Source organism: Pseudopipra pipra, chromosome 28 (genome assembly GCF_036250125.1).
Source record: "Pseudopipra pipra isolate bDixPip1 chromosome 28, bDixPip1.hap1, whole genome shotgun sequence".
NCBI classification, from domain to species: Eukaryota; Metazoa; Chordata; class Aves; order Passeriformes; family Pipridae; genus Pseudopipra; species Pseudopipra pipra.
In genome coordinates this window covers 1,237,942-1,260,231 of record NC_087576.1, presented here as the reverse complement: position 1 = coordinate 1,260,231, position 22,290 = coordinate 1,237,942, and the positions used below count along the sequence as shown (strand labels likewise).

General features: G+C 51.1%; 1 protein-coding gene and 1 long non-coding RNA gene across 3 annotated transcripts in view; one reads left to right on the top strand and one right to left on the bottom strand.

Annotated features, from left to right (window-relative positions):
- Window positions 1–1,800: 1,800 nt before the first annotated feature.
- Window positions 1,801–7,858, bottom strand: LOC135403716 (uncharacterized). Its single transcript, XR_010425471.1, has 2 exons — window positions 7,770–7,858; window positions 1,801–2,404 (listed from the first exon to the last, which is right to left on the bottom strand). It is a non-coding gene; the product is annotated as an uncharacterized LOC135403716 (long non-coding RNA).
- Window positions 7,580–22,290, top strand: part of UNC5D (unc-5 netrin receptor D) — a 93,994-nt gene continuing 79,283 nt past the window's right edge. For both annotated transcript variants that reach the window (XM_064637981.1, XM_064637980.1), the window contains exon 1: window positions 7,580–7,946. In XM_064637981.1, the coding sequence (XP_064494051.1) occupies window positions 7,595–7,946 (352 nt within the window). In that variant the 5' untranslated portion in view covers window positions 7,580–7,594. The remainder of the gene's footprint in view (window positions 7,947–22,290) is intronic.

The window sequence follows — 22,290 nt, the reverse complement described above, 5'->3', positions numbered from 1 at the left end:
GGCAGGGACAGAGCCCTGCCCTGTCTGCAGCCATGGGCTGGCTGGCAAACCCTCTGTTCCTCCCTGGGTCCCCATTCCCATCCCCTTTCCCATGGATAAGAGCCTGTTGTGCCTCACCCTGGACAGGAGCCTGTGTTGCCCTGCTGGTGACAGAGATGTGACAACACCCAGAGCAGCTGAGGGAAAAAGAAGAGGAGGGTTTTTATTTCCATCAGATTCCCCCTGGGCCAGGTTGGATCTTTGCAGCCCCAGCTTTCCTGATGGCCCAGGTTCCCTGGGAGCAGCCTGCTGAGGCAGGACTCCATCCAAGCCTCGTTCCCCAGGTTCCTGGCTGGGTTTAGTTTGCAGCTTCTGGAAGTTTCCAGCCTTTGAAGGCGCAGTGGGAGGCAGCAGCACATCAAAGGAGGCATCTGCCCCTCAGCAAGTGGGTGCACGGGAGGTTTTCCAGGACTAAGCATCTTCTAAATTGAAATTTCATTCTCTTAAACACCACAACACAATCAGGGCTGTGAATATCCCAAATAACAAGAGATGACAATGGATGAAAAGGCACCAGGAACCAGCTGACTTAAGGGAAAATAATTACTTTTACTCAGCAAAGCTGAAGTGAATATTTTTGAATCACTGAATTGCCTGATAGAAACCTCCTCCTCGGAGGAATTTTTCTTATTAATCTTAGTGCTTCTTCTTGCTTTGTTTTATTCCTTTGTATGTGTTTTGTAGCTTTTAAATACCAAATGAAAGTGCTTTATATCCTGTCATCACTGAAATCAGAGGTTAAAGAACCACTCCACGTGGCTGAGGATTTATAGGGTTTATTCCCCTGCTGAATATCATGTTCTAAAAGCCCGATGTGATGTTCTGCTTTGGTGATATAATGTAATACACAATCATTTGATTGGCTTCAAACAGTTTTTATCTCAAGGTCACGTCCCTTGCAGTGCAGGTTTCCCTCACACAGCCCTGGAAGAACTGGGTTTGTGTCTCACCCTGCAAACTGCTGGATTTATTAAAATAGATGTACTTGTGTCTAGGTGTGAAATATAAACTTCCTCCTAAACCCCACCTGGGTTCTGCCCTGGGGAGCACTGGGGCTCTACATTTCTGGGACTGGAAGAACTTTATTGCAAGTCACAGCTTGGCCTCTGCTCCAAGTGCAGTCTCCTGGTAATGCTTGGCTTGAGTCACATTCCCAGCTTAAAATATAGTCTCTGGCTTAGCAATGTGACTCCTCTTTATCTTAGTTCATTGCAACTACCCTTTAAATAATCAGTAATTACCATCCTTTAACCTTTAGTTCTAACCTGAGACAGCAGTTATTTAATATTATTTTACCTTAAGTGTTGGGGAAAGTAAAAATCTGTATTTCAAAGCAATTTAGCTTTAAGTTTTTATCATAAGATCTGTGCCTTTAATAGCTTCATAATTATTCTTACCTGGTCTGTCTTCTCCTGCCTCCCTTCCTCACAAATCTTCTTTATGGCACGAGCAAGGAATTGGCTCCTTCAGCTCCTTGAGCTTGAGGCAGAAAGGGGACTGGGGGCAGGAGGAAGGCAGGAGTGCATTCAATTCCTCTAATTTTTGGGGGGTGACAAGCAGCTGAACTATGGGAGAAAAGGGCCCAAAGGTGAGTTTGATGCAATGCTGAGTTCCTGGGTGAAGGTAAATAGCTTTAAATACTGCAAATACACCGTGAGCAAAATGGTCCCTCCTTTGCCTGCCTGCCAACAGCTGAACATGTTGATGGATTTTCATGTGCTAAAGCAGATTTATAAGTAAATCCTTAAGAGACCTTCGAGATCAGAGGAAATCTATGTATTTTTAGTGTGTTTTGGTGGTAAAACAGCAACAGGTGGAGTCAGGTCCCGGTGAGGGAATCAAACCCCGTGTCCCACTTTGCTCCTTCCTTTCACGAGCCCAGTAAGTTCTCCCCGAAGCCAGAGAAAATTCCCCTCCACCTCTCACAGAGGGCCACTTCCACCGAGCTACCGGCTGCGTGGTCCTCTGTGTGATTACTTATGACAGAGTTCATTGTGTTTTGTTGGAGAACATAATGAAGTCCTTAGCGCCTGACAGCCGGTGGCTCTGGGCGATGCGGCGCTGGCTGCTTCCCTCTGCCGCACAGAGCCAGAACTGCTCTCCAAAATCGGCTTCTTCGCCTTCTGATCCCACGGAAAGGGGAGAACAGCAAAGCTGCCTGCCCGGTGCAGGCACTTTGCACCCAAACGGGCTCCTCTTCTTTGTCTGGCTTCTACCTGAGATGATGTCTCAGCACCCAGGGAACCACCGGGCTCCTTGTTGTGTGTCACACCTGAGCTCCTGGGGCGGCTGCATCTCGAGAGGTGGCACCAGTGATGAATAATTCAGGGCTGTGGTTGCCGGGTGGGTGCCCTCTGTGCCTGCGCTGCAGATTGAAATGGAAATAATGAAGCAAAGGCTTCACCTCCCCCTGTTCCTCCCGTCCCTGGAAAGCCATTATTAGGTGGCTGTTTCAGAGTTAATGATGTGACACCTGCGTGTTTCCAGCGCTGACAACACTGGAATTGCTGGAATTCCAACCTGTGCCCGATGTCCACCTGGAGCCCCCAGAGGTTGGAGCACATGGAATCACTGCCCTTTTCCCAGGATCCAGCTGCAGCCACCACACAACCCCCTGGATGTGGGACAAGGGGGTGTAGGTGAGACCAGAGCATCAGTGTACGTGGAGAAATCCAAAAGGGCATGGACATAAAACAATGATTGGTGCTGAAGTTGGAATTCCTCTCTGCCCAGCTGGAGAAAATGCTGCAGGTAAAAATTTCGAGTGCAGCCGATTTCCCCAAATTACGAATCAAAGAACGAATCAGGTATTGAGATTATGAAATTTTCTAAATGCCTGGGTCTTATGATTCCTAAAATCGATCAGTGGAGTTCAGATGTTCATGCCCCCCTTGGCATGTTAATGCACATTTTCCCATCCTGATGCACAGCATTTTACTTTTTATCAGATTAACTTTTCTCTGCGCTGTCTGTCAATTTTTGGAACGAGTAAACACAGGGAAATGCAAATAGTTGTGTTGCATTTCATCTCAGATTAATCAATTTAAAAACAATATAGATTTTTAACCCATCAGAGATGATGGCTTATGACAGCTCCAGTGGTGACTTCACTTTAAAGCAAGTGGGTTGGAATTGCTTAAAGAAACACCCTGGGCTTTTTGAAGGCTGGGTTTTTTCCCCGTCTCTGAGGAGGCTGAAGTTCATCCTTTGAAATAAAAGGGTTTATATAAATTTTTTTTTGTTCATTGGAAGCAGAATAACACAAAACTCGAGAGCAACACTCATTTCTAGCTACTAAAATGCAGAGTAAGGCAAAGCCTGAATGAGGGTAAGAAGGTGTGTGCAGAGAGGAAGATGACAATGTGGATGAGGAGCAAAGTGGGATATTGGGGTGGAGGGTGTCCCTCAGTCCCTCCAGGGTATCCCGTGCTTAGGAAGGATTTCTGAGGCAGAGATGGAGAAATGGTTGCACAGAACTGATCCTGGTGGTTGGTTTTGTTGGTGGCCTGGCAGGGCATGTCCTTTAAAGGGGGAGGGATGAGGGGCTGTGTTGTTTAAGATCCAAAGCTCCTCATCCCCATCCAGCTCCCTGGTTTGCTCAGGGAGAGCCCCGTGGGATGGCAGGGGCAGCTGTGCACTGCCAGGAACCCGAGGGCAAAGGAGGAACAGGCTGAATTTCAGCTGTTTCTGCATATTCACGAGGCCCTGTGCAACCCAACCCTCCTCCCCACCCCTGCAGGGTGAGAATGGCTCTGCTGGGGGGCTCCTGATGGCTGGTCTGGGGCAGGAACAGAGCCCACCCCCAGGATTTCAGTGCTGTGTGCTGTTGCAGTGGATGTTCTGCTCCCTCCTCACTGATTTACCTGTTGTACAGGTGGGAATATTTGCACCAGAGCCAGTTGGTGCCTGCTGTTCCCCGTGACAACACCACTGCTTTATTTGCATTTATGGCCCTGTTGCTGTCGGGTTTGCTCTGTGCCCCAGTGGCTCAGGTTCCAGGGCCAGCTCAGGTGTGGGTTTATTTGCAAGAGCTGGAAAATGAAGCAGCTCCTGAGAATGTGCCAGCAGTGACCCCCCCAGCCTCTCCTCTGGCACCCAGATGATGTGAATCCTGATTTACTGCGAGGCACAGGGGGGTTACCCCAAGGTCATCCATCAAAGAAGGACCCCGGTGTAATCACCTGCCTGCAGAGTTTTATGTTGCACTCCAGGAGAGATGGAGACTGAGAGCACCTTTGCAGACTCAGCTGGAACGTTCTGCTGAGCTTCCAGGATGCAGGAGGTGATTTATTTTTGATTTCCCCCCCTTTCAGCCTGTGGCTCTGTGGGTTATTGAGAGTTATCGGGGCGTTGGCGTGTTCTGGCTGGAAAGGTTTCCTCTGCAGCTGCAGAGTGCTGGGTGTCACTCAGCTAATGGGGCTGAAGGCACAGAAATCTCTCTGGCAACCGGCTCAGGGGCTCAGGATGGAGCCTGAGATGGGGGAAAAAGGTGCTCAGAGGGACCTGTGGAGGGAGGTGGTGGCAGAGCCGAGCCCTGGAGGGGAGATTTGGGGCTCCAGGTTCCCTCTGCCCCTCCCAGAGGTGTTTCCTCACTCCTGGGTGGGGTTGCTGTGTCAAGGTGTTCAAGGGGGTCGCTTTGCTTTGGCCTTTCTCCTTTTCCAGTCCTGTTTAGGGGGGGTTTTGATGCAGCTGCATCGAACTCCAGGCTTGGAGCTTCTAGGAAATGAAGAATGCCAGATGTGGAGCGTGGACTGAGCCTCCATTCACAGAAACACAGCAGTGCCTTGAGCTGCCATGGCACTCCCAGAGCTTTAGTTCTGTATTTGTCAGTGTTTGAAGAACATGGAACTTCATCTTCAGCTGCCTTTCACCACCTCACGAGCTGCTGGCACTTGCCTCACCCTGAGTTTTGGGGTTTTTTTTGTGCAATATTCTGCTCATTTTTATTTCCAAAATAAAAGCTGATTGAAGTTACAGCTGCTGCCCTTATTTCTACTTTTGCTCGCTCCTTCCCCATCAGAGCTGTGTTACAAACTGGGAACTTGGTATTTTTATCCAAAGCACCAAACAGGGACTCGGTGGCGTAGGCAAAAATCCATAATTAGTGGGGCTTGAAGCAGAAGTGGCTGTTTGTGTCCCAGGAAACGGGGCTGTGCTGCTGACGTGGGCAGGCCCTGGAGGGAGGGGGCAGGATGCTCTGACATGGGAAAACTTCCCTGACCAGCTTCCCAGTTCTGGTCCTCCAGGGGTTTTTTTGTTTTGTTTCTTTCTTTTTGTTTGTTTGGGGTTTTTTGTTTGTTTTTTTTCTTTGTTTTTGTTTTTTCTTTTTTTTTTTTGTTTGTTTGTTTTTGGGGTTTTTTTTTTGTTTTTTTCTGTGTTTTTTTTTGTTTGTTTGGTTTGGTTTTTTGTTTGGTTTTGGTTTTGTCTTTTTTTGTTGTTATTATTTTTATTTTCCTTGGAAGCGTTGGACAGGGAGAATGACCTAAAAGGCTGCTGAAGAAAATGTATTTTTTCCCGTGTTTGCTCCCTGCCTTTTCAGCCCTGCTCCTCCTCGGGAGCTGAGGGCTGGCAAACACACACGATGGCAAGGGAATAAGGATCTTCTGATGTGATGTGCTCAGATATTGATTTTTTTTTTCTCTCTCTCTTAAAATCCTGTTTACAAATTCCTTTTGCTTTAATTATTTGTTTCCTCCTGAAGACAGTACAAAGCCAGCCTGCAGGAGGACCAACTGACAAGCCTTGTTCTTAAGTAGATGTAACTAATCCTCCTGCATCTTTCCAGCCTTTATCAGTCAGGCATTTCAAAACATTTTGTCTGTAGTAAGCGAGTCCCCTTAAACCTGAGATGTGCCCACACTCCTGAGCTTTGGGGCTGGGAGAGGGAACTTAGTGCAGCTGCTCAAGTGTGGATGGGAATAATCCCCCTGCTCTGACTCTTCTGGGCTGGGCACCTGCTGAAAATGGAGTTTATTTCCAATAGGGGGGAAATGGAGGATAAATGCAGTGTTTCACTGGGGCAATATGTGGCACCTTGGCCAGGAATTGCACCATGTTCCGCTCCCACAGCCCCGTTCCTCTCACAGGCACCACAGCTCCAGCACGTTTGGATTGCAGGAATCTCATGGTGAGACCCTTCCTGAGCATCAGGTCTCATTTTGTACCTTTTCCTGCTCCATTCCTGGTGGTTCTGTGTCCCCCTGGAAGCTCAGGCACCAGGTTTCACTGGGGCTTTCCCCCTTTCCTCTCCCCCTCTGCCCACTGACCCCCGTGGCAAAGAAGACCCCACCAATTCCTGAAATCTCCTGCATTGGTGGATATAAGGACAGAGTCTGCAAGAACTAATGTTCTTCAGGCCCAAAAATTCCTCCTTTAGCCACTCACCTTTGTACCTTTGCTTTCCAACCTCTCATTGATCAAATCTGTTCAGGGCAGAACAGCAGCTGAGCACTTGAGCAGACATTTCTTTTTTTTTTGAGAGATTTTTTTTTTTTGGCCTCATACTTTTGCTTGGCCATGTGTCCTGATCAGGTATATAATAGAAATATTTATATGCAATTAGCTGGGGGAAGGGAGAGTGAAACAGTGACACTCCTGGCAAGAAACAGAATTTTTGATCACAGCCCGATGCAATATTAATAATAACAACCCAGAACGGGGGTGCTCTGGGGGGCTGGGGGTTCTTCCCTGTGCTCTTGTTCACAGTTTTTAAGGGTTTGTGACCAAATGTGTGGATTTAAGAGGGTAAGAGAGGGTAGAATGACCTGGGGAGGCTGGAGGAGCACAGGGAGGGCGGGTGGGAGGTCGTGGCCCCCCCACCACACATTTGGGTGGATCAGAGGGTTTACTGGGGGATCACTGGGAATGGGGGGGAAGAGTTTGGGCTCATTCCAGTGCCTCTCCCAGGGTGGGTTCTGTACCCACCAGGGGGTCAGTGCAGGGAGATTTTTGGGGGGGCTCAGTGCAGGGGATGCTTGGGGGGCTCAGGGTTCTTAGTGCAGGGGGGCTTGGGAGCTCAGTGGAGGGGGGCTTGGGGGGCTCAGGGTTCTTAGAGCAGGGGGGCTCGGGAGCTCAGTGGAGGGGGTTTGGGGGGCTCAGGGCTCTCAGGGCAGGGGATGCTCGGGGGGCTCAATGCAGGGGGGCTCAGGGCCTCAGTGCAGGGGGACATGGGGGTCTTTGGGGCTCAGTGCAGGAGGGTCTCAGTGCAGAGGATGCTCGAGGGGCTCAGTGCACTCAGTGCAGGGGGTCTCAGGGTTCTCAGTGCAGGGGATGCTCGGGGGGTCAGGGTTTTTAGTGCAGGGGGACTTGGGGGTCTCAGGGCTCTCAGTGCAGGGGATGCTCGGGGGCCTCAGTGCAGGGGGGTCCAGGGGTCTCTGGGGCCCCAGTGCCGGGGGGTCCAGCCCCTCCGGTGGGTTTTTGATGCCACTCCTGTGCGACCCCCCCCGACTCACCTGTTGGAAGGGGGGGGTCTCGCCCCACCTGTGCGCGCGCCGCCGGCAGGACCCGCCCCGCGCGCCCCCTAATTGGCTTAGGGGGGAGGGGCGGCTCATTAGTGATGCGGGAACGCGCCGCGGGCTCGGAGTCGGCGGCGGCCGGAGCGGGGAGAGGAGCGCGCGGACCCGCAGCATCCCCGCGCCCGCAGCATCCCCGCGCCCGCAGCATCCCCGCGCCCGGGCGGCCACAAAGGGCGGGACAGAGCAGGGCGGAGGGGGGGAAACCCACCGCCCCACCGCAGCCGCGGCGAATTCTCGGAGATCTTGAGCCCGACCCTCGGCGGATCCGCATCCCGGCTCCCTCCATCCCCCGGCGCTGCGGGCACAGCATGGGCGGAGGAGCCCCGCGCCTGGACCCGCGGCTGCTGCTGCTGCTGCTGCTGGGGCTCTGCGGCTGGAGCACCGCGCTGCGAGGTGAGCGGGGGGCTCCTCGTCCCCTCCCCGAGGCACCGGCAAGTTTGGGGCGGGGGGTGCCACCGGTTGCTCCGGTGCGGGGGGAGCGGGGCAGGAGCGGGGCAGGACCGCGGCTCCGGGATGGGGGGACGGCGGGGACCCCTCCGAGAGAGCACCTCACACCCCCTCCGAGAGCAACGCCCGCACCCCCTTCGAGAGAAACCCGCGCCGCGGCGGGGACAGGGCGGGAGGGGACAGCGATGCGCGGCGGGTGCGGGGCGGGCAGCGCTGCGGTGGCCCCGGCGCTGCTGTCTGTCGGTGCTGTCTGTCGGTGCTGTCTGTCGGTGGTATCTATCGGTGGTTGCGGTGCTCGGAGCGCGGAACAGCCGCTGCAGGCTGCGGGCGGTCGGGCGGGGAGAGCCCCGCATCCTGGGGCATCCTCGGGCATCCTGCGGGGCGCGGGTCCCTCGGACGGGGCCGGTGCGAGGCGTTCGCGAGGGTCCCGGAGCCGGGTCGGGCTGTGCCGGGATGGGGTCTGGGAGGTTCGCCGACCTCTCCTGGCGGGAGAGCTCTCCTCTCCATCCCCCGCGAAGCAGCGCAGGTGCCTCGGCTCGATGCGCACACGATGCCAGGGGTCTGTTTTCTCGCGTCCCTGTAAGGCGGGTGCTCGCGGCGCTCGGAGTCCCGCTCTCTTTATTTTATGTAACTTTTTGCTGCTGGATCGCTCGAGTGCAACGATCCCCTCAGGGCGCGGAGCCAAAGGATGCCGACAGCCCCTCGCGGTCCCGCATCCCGCACTCCTCGGCGGCTGGAGCCGCGCTTCCCCAGGCGTTGGAAGTGCCGGGGGGTGAGCAGGGCGCTGGTGTCCTTTTAGGAGGCTGGTACCTGCTGGTGGTGAGGCAGTGTCCGCGTTCGGTGTGTTCGTTACAAAGGGCTTATTTTGGCACAATGGAGCAATCAGACTTTGCGGATCCTGAAAGCTTCCTCTCGCTGTTCCCGCACCAGCCCCTCCTTGGAGCTCTCTTGGCGTGCCCGTCGTGTCTCTGCTTCCATTTTCCTTTGTATGGACTTTACTGGCTCCGGTCTCTGCGTGGGGAATCAGCCACAGGTAGCCAGTGGCTTGTGACACCTCGCCACAGGTCCTGGAAGCTCAGTGGCCACCTCCCTTGCCGCGATCTCCCGTTGAACCCACTGACTGGTCCAGCGGGGGGAAATCAGAGAGGCTTTTGTGTGATGGACAAAATGTGGCCTTTTGGGGGAGAAAAAACAACCAAACAGGGGGAAAAACACCCCAGCAGTTTCCAGGGCAGTGATAAATAATGAGAATAAAATAAGAAATATTTCCTTTTTTTTTTTTCCTAATGCTTTGATCAGGAAGCACCTGCACAAGGGATGTGTGTGTGTGTGCTCAGATCAGCGGGGTGAGGAGCTGGGTGCCCTTTGTGTTCCACACCTGGGAGAGCTGGGGCAGCTCCTGCTCTGGGGGGGAAGTGTGCTCAGGATCGGGCCCCACTGGCATCTGAAATTCCACCCCATGGAGCAGGATGATGTTCTGCTGCTGTTAAATAACACATTTCAGCGGTTTAATTAAAACCTGCCACGCAGGACGTTCAGGTTCTGCACCGGGGCAGAATCTGCTTTTGGGAGAAGAGTGATTTTTGTTATTTTTCCCAGCAGTTTGGTGTCCGTGGGCTCTCAGTGGTGCTGCTGCCTGCTGTTTACTCGTAGCTTTGGCTGGAGCAGTTAAACCTCAGTTCCAACCCTTGAGCTGTGAGATTTTTGCTTTATGAAGTTGTCTAAAAGCTGCCTCTGAGACAGATTGTGTTCCAGGCTCCCATTCTGAACGGGGATTAAAGAAAAATGAAATAACTGTAGATCCCCTTCACTCAGCACTTGAAATCTGTTGGGATGAATATACATGGGTAGCTGTGGGCTTTTGTTTTCCAGGAAAAATTGCCCAGACACGGTGGTAATTTGAGAAGAGTCTCACTAATATTTATTATCTCGTTGATGCCTCGAAACTAATTTGGGGTTGCACACATCTGAATAAAGCCGTCTCTGAACATGAGCATTCATGTTCTCCTGTGCTGTGACACCAAAGCCCAAAGCTCCCTGTTCCAGGGGGTTCAGAGCTCTGGGTGCATTTTGTTCCAAACCACCCTTGTTTAGGGATTTGCCTCTTCCCACGGCGTGGCTCTGACTGGATGGCTTGGGCAGCTCGGATTTTATGATGATAAAATGCTCTGTGAAGCCACCTAATGGACTCCTTTTTAGCCTGAAATTTGCTGTTGGTTTGGGTTTGGTTTTTTTTTTTAATTGCTTTTTAACATGAGAAGCACTGATCACATGCTGTTCAGAGAGCTGCATGTTTACAGTGATATTCTGCATCTAGGAACCGACTCGACAAACCAGGCTCTGGAGAAATAAAGCTTGTTTTTGGTAAAAATAGCAACTTCTGTTGATGTAGAAGTAAGGCAGGACTGGTGTGACACAACTTGTGTCCTGGTTGTACCTTTTATCTTGTATTTAATGATGTCCTTGTGCAGAGCTCTTCTTTATTTCCCCCCGAGTGGGCTGGGATTTCACTGTGTGCCCGAGGATTCTGTCCAGCCCTGCCAAGCCCCTGATTGTCACCAGCCTGGGGCCGTGGAGGAGCCACCCCTGATGCTCTGGGGGATGTTGTGGGTTTGCTGTGCCAGCTCTGCTCCGGGGTTCCCACCCCAGGAACAGCGGGGAGGGCTCTGGGTGTCCCCAGCCCTCCATCCCAGAGGATGGGTGTTATTCCTGCTGCTCTCCTGGGCTCTCTGGCTCTGCTGCCAGTGGAGCTCTTTGGTTGGGTTGGTTTTGGTTGGTTTGGTTCTGAGGATGTTCAACAGTTCACTGAGGGAATCAGTGCAGATGTGGCAGCCCCAGCTGCACACCCAGGTGTCAGTACATCGATTTATTTGGCCTCCAAGTAGGGGTGTCATTGATGCCTCAGCCGGGGCTGGGCTTGAGACAGGAGCAAACAGAAATTAAGGCAGGACGGGGGTGCTGTAGGAATCTCTTTGCTCAAATCACTCATCCAGATAATGGTGCATTTTTATCTTGTTAGGACAAAGCATTTATTAAAATGACAAGGCACTGCTCTGCTTTGAGCCAACCTCCCACTCTCCCGCAGTGTCTCCTGCGGGTTTCTCTGTCAATATTTATATTATTTGACTTTGTAACTTCTCGGAAAATAAACTTCCTCTACTGGTGGGTTTATTTAGTAAACAGAGCCTATTCCTCAGCTCTCCCGGTGCCCCAGGCTCTGTCTGTGCGTGGTGTAAGGCGGGGTTTGTTTCCAGAGGTGGGAAACTCAGGTTTTGGAACCATAACTCCCAAAACCACGGGGAAATTTGGGCACTGCAAGGAGCAGGATTGCACAGCTGGTGCAGGAATTTTGGGTTACATCTTCACTCAGCCAGAGCTCTGGCTCAGGGTGGGTTTTCACCAGGCCAGGCTGGAAGCTGAGGGGGTTTTTCAGGGTGAATTCCAGGAGGCAAACACCAAAGCCATGATCTGTTGTGCTCAGATGGAAAAGCTGCTCCTGGAGCAGAATCCCTGGCTGTGCCTGTGCTGTGGTCTCAGCCCTGCTCTCAGCTCAGAGGTGGAGGCTGAGGAAGGAGCAGGGTGTTGACACCAGAGGCTGCTGTTTGGGTTGGTTTGGGATGCTGCTGCTGCTCTGGAGCAGATGGTCAGGTTCATTTGTATGAAACAGAAAAAAACCGTTTCATTTTCTATTTATACTTTTTAATAGTCTCTGCTGTGTCACGTGGCCTCAGATCAGAGCAGGAGTCTGTGAGTGTGAAGGGGGTTTGTGTTCCAGCATCTCTCGCTGGGGTCAATAAACCACATTTTAGAGCCTCCCGAGCAACCTGACCCTTGGAATTTACCTGCAAACAGTGATTAATGTGATTTTCATCATCTTCCCCTCCCCACCCACCCTTCTGTGGCCTTTTTAACACCATTCAGAAAGGTTCTTAATGAAGAGCTGTTATTGCAGGCTCTTGGAGGAGTCCAGTCACTTGCCTGGTGGTGTTTAGTGCCAAATACTTCATAGTTGTTTCCATGCAGGGAATGTTGGAGGGCAATTCCACTTCAACGTGATCTTCTCTCACGAATTTTTTGCTGGCTGCTGCTGTAGGTATTTCTTTGGCTGTTTTTTTTTGCCTGTTTTCTTTTTTTGACATTTACAAAAGCTCCAGACCCCAGCGAAGCCCTGAGTTCATTCAGCTCCACTTGGGTTAAAAACACTTCCTTTGGGGAGCTCAGCGTGGTTTTGGATTTATTCAGCAATTAGCTGGCTCTCGGATTATTGAGGAGGATGAATAGGCAGCAGCTAATTAATTTGCTTATACAGGGCATTGTTTGTGCAATTCTGTGGAACAATGGCAAAATGAATGTGGTTTCTCAGGCGAGGCCGTGTGAGGTTCCATGTGCATCCCAACACAGCTCCAGCACCAGCTCTGCCAGTCCTTCTGGGGGAGCAAACGAGGGGAAGTGCAGCCCCATGGCAGGTGGGTCACCTGGCAGTGGTTCCAGGACTGTTACAGGGCTCCTCTTCTGCTGGATAACTGGGATTTTTTTCCAGCAGGAAGTGCTTTTGTGGCTCTAGAACTCCTCTCCCGTGGAAGTGCATTGCCCAAGCCCTGGCAGAGTGAACATGGACAGGGCACACGTGGAGATCTCCTCTGAACTGGGGACAGTCCTTCCCAAAACAGCCCTTCCCAAAATCCCTCCCGACAATAACAGAGAAACAAATACATCCCATTCATTGAATTCAGCTCTGATCTGAATCCATGGCTGGTTTGCAGCTCCCCAGATGTGCCTGGGACTGGGATGGGGATGGATGTTCCACGTTCCAGGCCAGGTTTCAAACCCCTAAAGATCCCTGGGAAGCTGTTTCCCTCTGAAATGTTCATTCCAGCTTCCCATTCTGCTGGAATTTCCTGCTGCTGGTGATATATTGGGAGGTGTTTAGTGCTGCTGACACCAAAAATGCCACTTTTCAGCCGGGACCTTCTGTGCCCTTTAACTTGGCTGTGAAGGACAGGGGCTGTTTGGGGTAAAAAGGGGATTTTTGGGAGGCAGTGAACAGCCCCTCTGCCTGTCAGAGCTGTGCTCTGAGGGTGGGAATGGATGCACTGGGATGTCCTGGAACAGTTCTGCTCGTTATTCCCATCAGGGAGTTCTTGGAGTGAAGCGATTTTGGAAAAAAACCCCTACAGATTTCTTAAAAAAGCATTAAAATGTCCTGGGTAGTTGTGCATCCTGGAGCCTTCGAGCCTCCCCAGGCAATGAGCAGCAACTTCCCTTGTAGGAAAGCAGCTGACAAGTATTCCAGGGATAAACACAGCAGTGCAAACCCTCTTACTCACCTTTAGAAACTACAGAAACCTGAGAGAATCCACGGGGAAAATACACAGAGCCAACACTGAGTGACCTGGTGGATCTCAAGCTGAAGAAATATGAGGTGGGATGCTGGAGGTGCCCTAATTTTGTGCCTTCTGCTGCCCTTCAGATTCTGGGTGGGGTTTTGGGACCCATATTAGGGTAGGAATAACTTATTATAGTAGGCCTGGTGTATATGTAATTTATTATAAACACCTTTATTCTCATTTTCTTTCCTGTTATCAGCCCAGCTCCGTGGGCTTTTCCTCAACAGGGAGCAAATTCAGTAAAAGGAATTCAGTTTCCAGGTTAAAAGTTGGCAGCAAGTGAGTTCTCCCCAGTTGTCACCTGGTACCAGAATTTCTAGTTCTGAATTCCCAGGGCATTCCATTAATTACCCAGGAACAGCAGAACTCCCCCCTGCTCCCCCTGGAATATTAAAAATGTAGGACTTATTTGCGTCAAGTGAGCTCAGAAAATAAAAGGTGAATTTGGAGCATTTAATCTGTCGGCATCGATGAATCCGAAAGGATTATTGTTCCATTACAGGTAATAGATTTTTCCCAGAGATAACTCTGCTGCTTGACTTGCCTGTTTTCTGTGAGGGTTGCTGGGGTCTCGTGGAGACTCCAATTTAAATATTCCTGCTCCATTTTGATTGAAGCTCAGAGGCAGAGATGTGGTGCCTGGTCCAGGAGGAGCTCTGTAACTTCTCGTTCCTGCAGCTTTAACTCTTCCTGAGGGCTTTTTCTGAGGAATCAGGGAGGGGTTGGAAGAGCAGGACCAGGACCAGGACTGCCCTGTGAGGGGGACCAGGAGGAGCAGGATTCCCAGGGGTGTGCTGCAGTGCAAGCACCAAAGTTTGGGCTCATTCTGAGTTATCACATCTTTGTCTGGTCTTGGACTTCTTAAGTTTCTAAGTATAACTTCATTTGATGCCTTAAGGAAGCAGAACAGGAACATTTGGATATTTTTTTCCCCCTCTCCCCTAACAAATCCTCTTTCCACCTCTCCTTCCTCCCTCTGTGGAAGTAGTAGGTGGAGAAACTTCCTGATTTTAGGCAGAGCCTGGGCTGTAGTTTTGACTTAAATAACTGTAATATTGCCCTCACAGAGGTCTTGAGGTTCCACAGTTAGAAGTTCTCCCCCAGTAAAGGGGATTTGGGTTGTTTTGGTTTAAACCCTTGAGGAGATCTGTACTTAATGCTCTTTACTGGAGGTATCAAATGTTTTCCAGGGGCCCAAGCTGTTTTTCATGCTGAAGCAGGAAGGAGCTTCACTAATCCCGGAGTTATTTGTGTTATTCTGGGGAGTCATGTTTGGTTTTTCCAGTGCCTGGTGCAGCTGGAAGTGGGGAGCTGTGTGTTCCTGCTGCTTGCTGCTGTTCCTGTGGGGTTTTTGAGCCCTGTCAGCCCCAGAGTGACGTGTCCTGTGTCCAGCCTGAGCACTGGCAGCCCCAGGGGTGTCTCTGTGCCCTGTGATGCAGAAGCAAAGCAGTGATTTTGGCCTCAGCCCCAAAGGGGACGTGCAGGACTAAGCTTTGATTGCCATTTGCTTGCACTAACGAGATCTGCTGGTTTCATATCATTATTTTGACTCAGTCATGCTAAAGTGCACTCTTGAAAAGGAAACTTCAGTTTGGGCCAGCGAGTGTGAGTTCTGGTTTTTTCTGTTTTGTTGAAAACACGGTGGGATCCTTCAAAGCCCAACACAAAGCGCTGACATTCCTCTCTTTTAACCCAGCTTTGTGAAAGCCCGTGTTAACCACTGCAATGTGTCATGTTCAGCACCAGGGAGTGTTGCTTCCTGGAGTTCCCAGCAGCACCTCTGAGCTTCAACTTTCCAGCATTTCCAAGGAACTGCAGCTGACACGTAAAAGCCTCCAGGTGGAAATGTTGGTTCATGATTTGTAGCCGTGGGTTTTTTTTTTATGTTCCTCTTCCAGTGATTTTTTTCTCTGTAGTTTGGGCTGCAGGTTTTCTCTTCCCTTTGCCTCTGGGATTGAGTTGGATCCGAGTTTCAAAGGAGGCACCAGTTAAAGGGTGAGTGAGGGTGTGGAAATAAAATCTATATTAAACAAAATAACCTCCCTTTCCTCGGAACAAGCACAGAACTTGTTTTAAGCCTGAGCTGTTCTTGCACTTCTGTTTGTTTTCAATCTCCAGTGGACAACCTGGACTGTGGACAACAGGAGAAACCCTCTTTGTGGCTATTGAAAACGCTCTTGGTGGCTAAAAAAAACTAATTAATGCCATTCTCCTCAAGCATCTGATGCTGTGCAATAAACCCCAGTGTGGGTCAGGTGGGTTTGCTTTGGGAAGGAGTTAAAGATACAGGGACTGAGCTGGATTTTAAGCAGATTGCAACAACCTTTGCAGCCCTTTTTGTGCAGGTATTTGCTGCTGGTTTTGTGCAGGTATTTGCTGCTGTGGGGCTGCCCACAGATGATGCATCTTGATGGTTTTCAGTAGGTTTTTAAAACAAGGGGGGTTGTTTTGCTTTGGTCTGGCAGAACTGGCTCAGCAGTGTGGAGCAAATGGTGTCGGTCAAAGGCATTTGGTCAGAGTCTCCTTTATTTTGGTGGAAGTCTTTGCTGGCTCTGGAGTGGCTCTCCAGGAGCAGGATCTGTCCCTGCCAGGGGCTGCTGGAGATTGAGGCTGTTCCAGCCCAGGCACTGCACAGAGCCCGGGTGACGTCCCGTGTTCATGAAAACAGATTTTTGACCTCTGGGCTGTCATTAAACGGCTTCTGCTGGAGATCAGCAAGTCTCTGGTGGCCATTCCTGCTGGAGGAGCCTCTCCTGCTGAGCTGGCACTGCAGATCCTCGGGAGCAACATGAAGGAGTTGTTTTAATCACTGTGACAAGGTGACTGGCAGGAGAATCCTTCTGTCCTGTCAAGGATCTTTGGGGTTTTAGCTCAGCAGGCTGGGTGGCCCTGGCAGTGCTCCTCAGACATGTGTCCTTGCACATCCTTAGGGTTGAGTTTTTCTTGGATTAGGACACTGGAGGTGTGTGGTGTCTTGAGAAATCCATCCCATTTAATTTTCAAGCCATCTCAGCCCCCCTTCCCTCTGTGTCAGAGGAGTCAGTGAATCCACAACTCGGCCCCCTTGTGTTCCTGCCCCTCAGCTGCTCGTGGGCAGCACGAGGGTTAAATTCCCTGCCTGAGACAGTGAGAAACTCTGAGTTTGTATTTGCTGTCCCTAATCCCGTGTCTGCTCCCCAGGCCTGCAGGGATGACTGGGATGCTCATGACAGACACACAATCTGCTCAGGCTTGTGACTGAAGCAGAGCTCACCTGGGATCCTGCTGAGCCTGGGTTTAACAGATTTACCCCTTGTAGCCTAAAACCCAGCACCCCCAGCTCTGGGCTGACGTGGCTGTGCTGGGTGATGGGCTCAGCCAGGGAGAAGGACTTCAGAGTGCCTGCAGTGGCTTCTCCAGAGCTCTCCAGCCCCCTTCCTGCTTTGTCCTCACTGAACTTTATGGAAGTGGAAGGAATTCTTTGTGCTCTTGTGCTGTTCCCCCTCGTCCCTCGGTGCTGTAGGACACAGAGGGTGACTCTGAGGCTGCAGCAGTTTGGGCAGGCTGGGGGCTGGTCAGGTCAGTCCTAAATCTTCACAGAATACAGAGCAGCAGATCCTTATGTTTATAAACAAATTCATCTTCTCCCACACCGGAATAAGCCGGGAAGCTGCTGAATTAATGAGCACTGAGACTGTGAGTGCTGTGGCTGCTCTCACCTGGGTTGTCTCTTGCACCATCACTCTTGCAGATGACTGTGAACTCCTTGCCTTGGCTTTCACTCGAGCACAGCAGAAACCAAACATGCAGGGAGTGATTTCAACAAGGATTTGCTTGTTTTGCTGGGTTTTGGTTGGGTTTTTTTTTTTGGTTTGCATTTATTTTACAGAAGGAGACCTCCTGAAGCGTCTGTGGCTTTGTGCATGCCACGGGGGGAGGCTCAGGAGCCAGATCCTGATGGGAAAATGGAAAGCAGGTGTCAGGGAAAAGCAGCAGTCACTTATTTCTGGTGAAGGAAACGCTGCCCTGGGAGCTTGGCTGTTCTGGAGGGGGGAAAACACCACTGTGTGCCTGCAGAGCTGAGCTTGTAACACAGGAGAGAGGAACAGGGGCCTGAGTTCCTGCAGGCTGGAATCCCCCAGGGCAATGTTGTGTTGTGTGTGTGGCCCAGCAGTGAGTGATGAGCACGGGGTGGGTTTGGAGTGGCACCACCTCCCTTCTCCCACCTCCTCCCCATTAATCACCCCAGGGTTGCTCATTGCTCTCCAGCCTCTCCTCATCCTCCTCCTTTCCATTCATCTGCATCTTTCACAAAGGCCCTTGTTCCCCTTCCCAAAGCCCAGCCCAGGGCAGGCAGCCTGGCTCTCCCCCAGCCACTTCCCTGCCTCCCAGCTAACTGCTGCAGGAATCCATCCCCCGTGGAAATGAGGGATGGGATCCCAGCCTGGGCTGGGTGTGACCAGGGCAGGACCCAGCAGCAGGTTGGAACATTTTGAGCTCTGTTCTTTAGGCACAGGCTGTCCCTGGCTTTCTGTGGCACCCAGAGCACCCTTTGCTGATCCTGCAGAGCACTCTCTGTCTCCTGCTCCCCGACCCCCCAGGGTTGCCCTGGCTCCCCAAAATCCTGCAGGAGAGCTTGGATTCTGCTCCCAGCTCCTCTCAGGTTCCTTCAGTGCTGCCAGACCTCTGTGCAGGCACCTCAGGAGCAGCTTTGCTGGGGGTTATCGTGCTGAAATTTCCCCCAGACGTGATTATTTTGCCCATCCCTTTTCTGTAAAATGACACAGCGAGGGCTCCTTATTAATGGGGGTTTTCTTAGTAAACAGACCCAATGTGTCTTTTGTTCTCTTTTGACTTATCTTGGCCCCAGAGAGCAGACCATAAATAATATTTTGCCAGAATTAATTCTGCACTTGAAGGCAAGAATCGATGACCTCGACAGATGCCTTTCACCTGGGAATGTCACTATCAGCCAGTTCTTTGTGTCAGCCTGGCCAGGGGAGATAAAACACCCAGAGCTGCCTCCTTCAAACTTGGATCAGTCCTTAGTAAGGCTGTGAACTAATAAATTCCTGCTTATCAGGAATATGAATATCCTGTCTCAGTGTCTGCATTTCTAAAAGAAACTTCAAAGAACATCTTTGTCTTGAGGATTCTCTAGTTTTTCATAAAAGGATGAAAAGCACTTTTTGGAACCTTAAGTTGGTGTCTTCCCTCAAATCTGTCTTGACAAGTGTTTAATGGCATTATCATCTCACAGGGCCTGGGTGCTGGAGGTGTCTGAGCAGCTGGGAGTGCCTCTGGGGCTCAGGCAGGAATTCTGCCTGGGAAGCAGCTGGATTGAGGGCTGGACACATCCCCTGCACAAAGGGGGGGGTGTGGGCCAGAAGCTGCAGAGAAGATGGAAGGGAAATGTTCCTAAAGAAGGCAGGGCAGGGGGGGTCGTGGTCCAGGCACCAGCTCAGTTCCTGATCCACATTCCTGTGGCTCAGCCCAACCAACCCCTGCTCTGCTCATTCCAGGCTCTTACATTTTTGGGGCAGGATCTCAATATTTAAGAGATGGAGAGGGGGGAATGAAGCTCATCTTTCCCTGCAATGTTACTGAGATCATTTCATCTCTTGGCCAAGGGCTTCAGACCTGGGGGGGTTTTCTCTGAGCCAGTTCCATCCTCAGCTGCCTGTGCAGGCTGGGTGGGCCTGGCAGGGGCCAGGAAGGACAGGATGGGAGGAATTTATTCCCAAACTGTCCAGATCACAGATTGCTACAATGGGTTTATTGCAGAGTTTTATTAAACAGCCTTAAATCACCAGGCAGTTCTGCATCTGTACAATTAAACCAAAATAAATTCAATTTACTGAGCCCTTGGTGGATGGCACAAGGTGAGGCTGGGGACAGAAGGAAGCCAAGTGCTCAGCCAAAGCCTTTGCTTTCTCTTTGTGGTGGACAATCTCTCTCAGACCCCACTGAAGGTGGGTGATGCCCATCCTTGCCCTGCTTCTCTTTGCCTTTCCCACACTGGGATCTGAGTTTCCCTGGCTCCAGGGATCTGCTTCTGGGGGGGTCTGTCTCCCAGAGGAAATCCTTTGACTGGCAGGGAAAATTGCCCCAGCCTTGCTGGAGCCCCAGCAGGGACCTGCTTTGGTGCCTCCTGGTTCCCTGTTCCTCTCAACCCCAAAGTTGCTGCTCCCCAGTTCCCACTTTATCTGCTGTAAACAGGTCCCTGGGGAAGGGGCTGCCTTGGGAATGCTCTGCCTGTCTGGCAGCAGGTTCTCTCCCTGGGGAGGGAATGTAGGGCAGTGCCTGCCAGCACCAGCCCCTCTCTCCCCTCCCTTTCCCTCCTCTGCTGTGGGTGGATGGTGACATTTGCAGGCCCAAAGAAAGGAAAAAAACCACCCCAACCTGCTGCCGTGCAGACGATTTTCATTAATTTCCTAATAACTTAATCTGTGTCAAGGAACGTGAAACGGATCAAAACCTAAATGAGAAGGACTTTTTTTTAAATAATAAAACATTGGCAGGCAGCCCCAGCGCCTTCTGCTCCAGACTGAGGGGCTGGGATGCTGCAGCACATCTCAGAGGGACCATTTTTAGCTTAATATGGTAAATTGCATTAAAATTAAAGGACAGAAATAGCCTCCCCCAAATTGCAGCTGCAGCATGTGACTCCTCAGGCCTATTTACTAATTTTTCAAATCCTGCTGAAGTTCTGACTGAGAATGTCATGAGCTTTTTCTATTCCAGATTTGGTGAGAGCCAATTAGTCCTGCAGTGCTGGGCCTGCAGCTGCTGATGTCACGGGCTCAGCTGGCAACAAAAGGGACTTATTGGGACCATTTTAGCAGAATGTTATCTAAACCTGGTGGATTAACACGACAAACAGTGGGCTCTTTGTGCTTGATTTGCAGTAAAACTGCTGAGCACTCCCAGGTTTGCACCCCCTGCTCTGCTGCCTTCCCTGGGCTCTGGGATGCAGGTTGTGGAAAAGTGCTCAGGGGGAGGTTTGGAACACAAGGTTTGGTCATTCCCAAGAGGTTTTTGCCAGGTGAAAAGTAAAACTTGATTTACAAAGTGCTGCCTAGATCCGCTGTGGTTGATTAGGCTTTATATGACTGGTAGAATAATAACCTGAAATAAAATCTAGTCCACGTTACTTCCACGAGCAGTTGGTTGGTTGCAGGATGGATTTCTTTGGATTTCTGAGCTGTGCCTTGATCCTGAGAGTAACATACTGAAGGCCATGAGGCAGTGTCAAGGGACCTAAAAAGAAGTCATCTTATGCTTAATTAGCCCCACAAATGTAATTTCATGCTTTTTGTGGGGAAAAAAAAACCCCAAACCCCAGTAGCTGTTGGGATGAGGCCTCAGTAGGTGTTTCCCAGAACCTGCCTGGGAGTGGCAGTGAATCCTCAGGAGCTGTGGAATGGGAGAACCTGGGGGGGGAAAAAATGGGCTGCTGAATGTGTTGGTGGCTGTGTTGCTGTTGCTCAGGATGCAAAGAGGGTCTGACCAACCCAGGGCAGGTTTGTCACAGAGTTTGTGCCCAGGCAGGTGCCAGGGTGTGGCAGGCAGGGAGATGAGCCTCACTGGCAGAGGAGCACCCTTGGCCTGGGCAGGGAGTCAGGAGGTATTTGCTAAAAGAGCCTCGTTCTGCCTTTTTTTTTATTTTTATTTTTCGTTTAAAGAGCGATTTAATTGCGTGTGAATCGAGGGGGTTTTTTTAAGATGGATTATTGCTGTCAATGGATTTCATAAACCATGACCTCTGCTCTGCAGCCTCCTCTCAGAGCCTGGCAAAAAAAACCCCACAAACCCCAAGCTGCTTAACCATGACATAATTGTCAGCCACGTAATTGTGCTCTGAGTGCCTCTGGCACCCGCTGGCACTTGGAAATGTCAGAAACTGCTGCCACAGGCTCTGCAGTCACTTAAATACCAGTGTGGAGTGGAGTCTCTGCTTGATGAAAACACTTCAGTGCCTCGTGTGCTGCTGCATCAGTGGGGGTTTCATGCAGCATCCAAACCACCTGTGAACGAGGAGCTCGGAGCTGTTGGGTGGGGTTGGGTTTAGAACCCTTTGGAAAGAGCTCAGGCTGGGACCTGTCGTCATGAACAACTGGGAACAAAGATCTGCCACATGGTCTGGAGCTGGGGATGATCCTGTGTGGGTGTGATCAGGACTGGGGGGTTACAGCAGAGGTGGGGACAGCCCAGGACCCCTTTGCTCCGTGGGGCACCTGGTCCTGTGCCAGGAGCTGGTGCTGGTGCTGCTCTGTGGGTGTGTGTGCTCAGGAGAAGCAGGTTGGTAACTGGGGGTCAGGTCAGTCACTGCTGCTGCTAAAAACAGCTGTCAAAACCTCCTTGGGAAAGAGGTTTTACCACAGCAGGCAGGAAAGCACATCCTGCACCCTGTCAGCAGGGATGTGATGGGAGCCAAAAGGGCTCCAAGTGGCAGGTTAAGAAACACCCGAGTCCCTGTCTGGGCTCTGACAGTCTCTCTGCCATGATCACTCCTGTGAAAAGGCACAGAGAAACCTGGCAGCTCAGGCTTTTTTTGGTCCCTTTCCCCTTTCCCCTTTCCCCTTCCCTTACCAAACCTTCCCTTCCTTTTCCCTTCCTCTTTCCCAACACACCTCTGGTACCAAAACGCTGCAGCTTTAAAGGGCTTGGAACACAAACCACAGAAATGCTTCATTTTCTGCTGTGCTCAGAAAGCTGGATTTTTTTATTATTATTTTTATTTTTTTTCCCCCTCTTATGGCTTTTTATTTCTCCTATTTTTAATGGCCTGCAAGAGGCATTTTCAGATAATCCTTACAATTAATCTGTGCAGAAAGGCCACTTTGCAGTGGGGGTTTTGGCTGGTGGACACAGAGGGAACGTTGTCATTTGGGCTGAAATGCAGGAGTTTGGGTCTGGTTGGA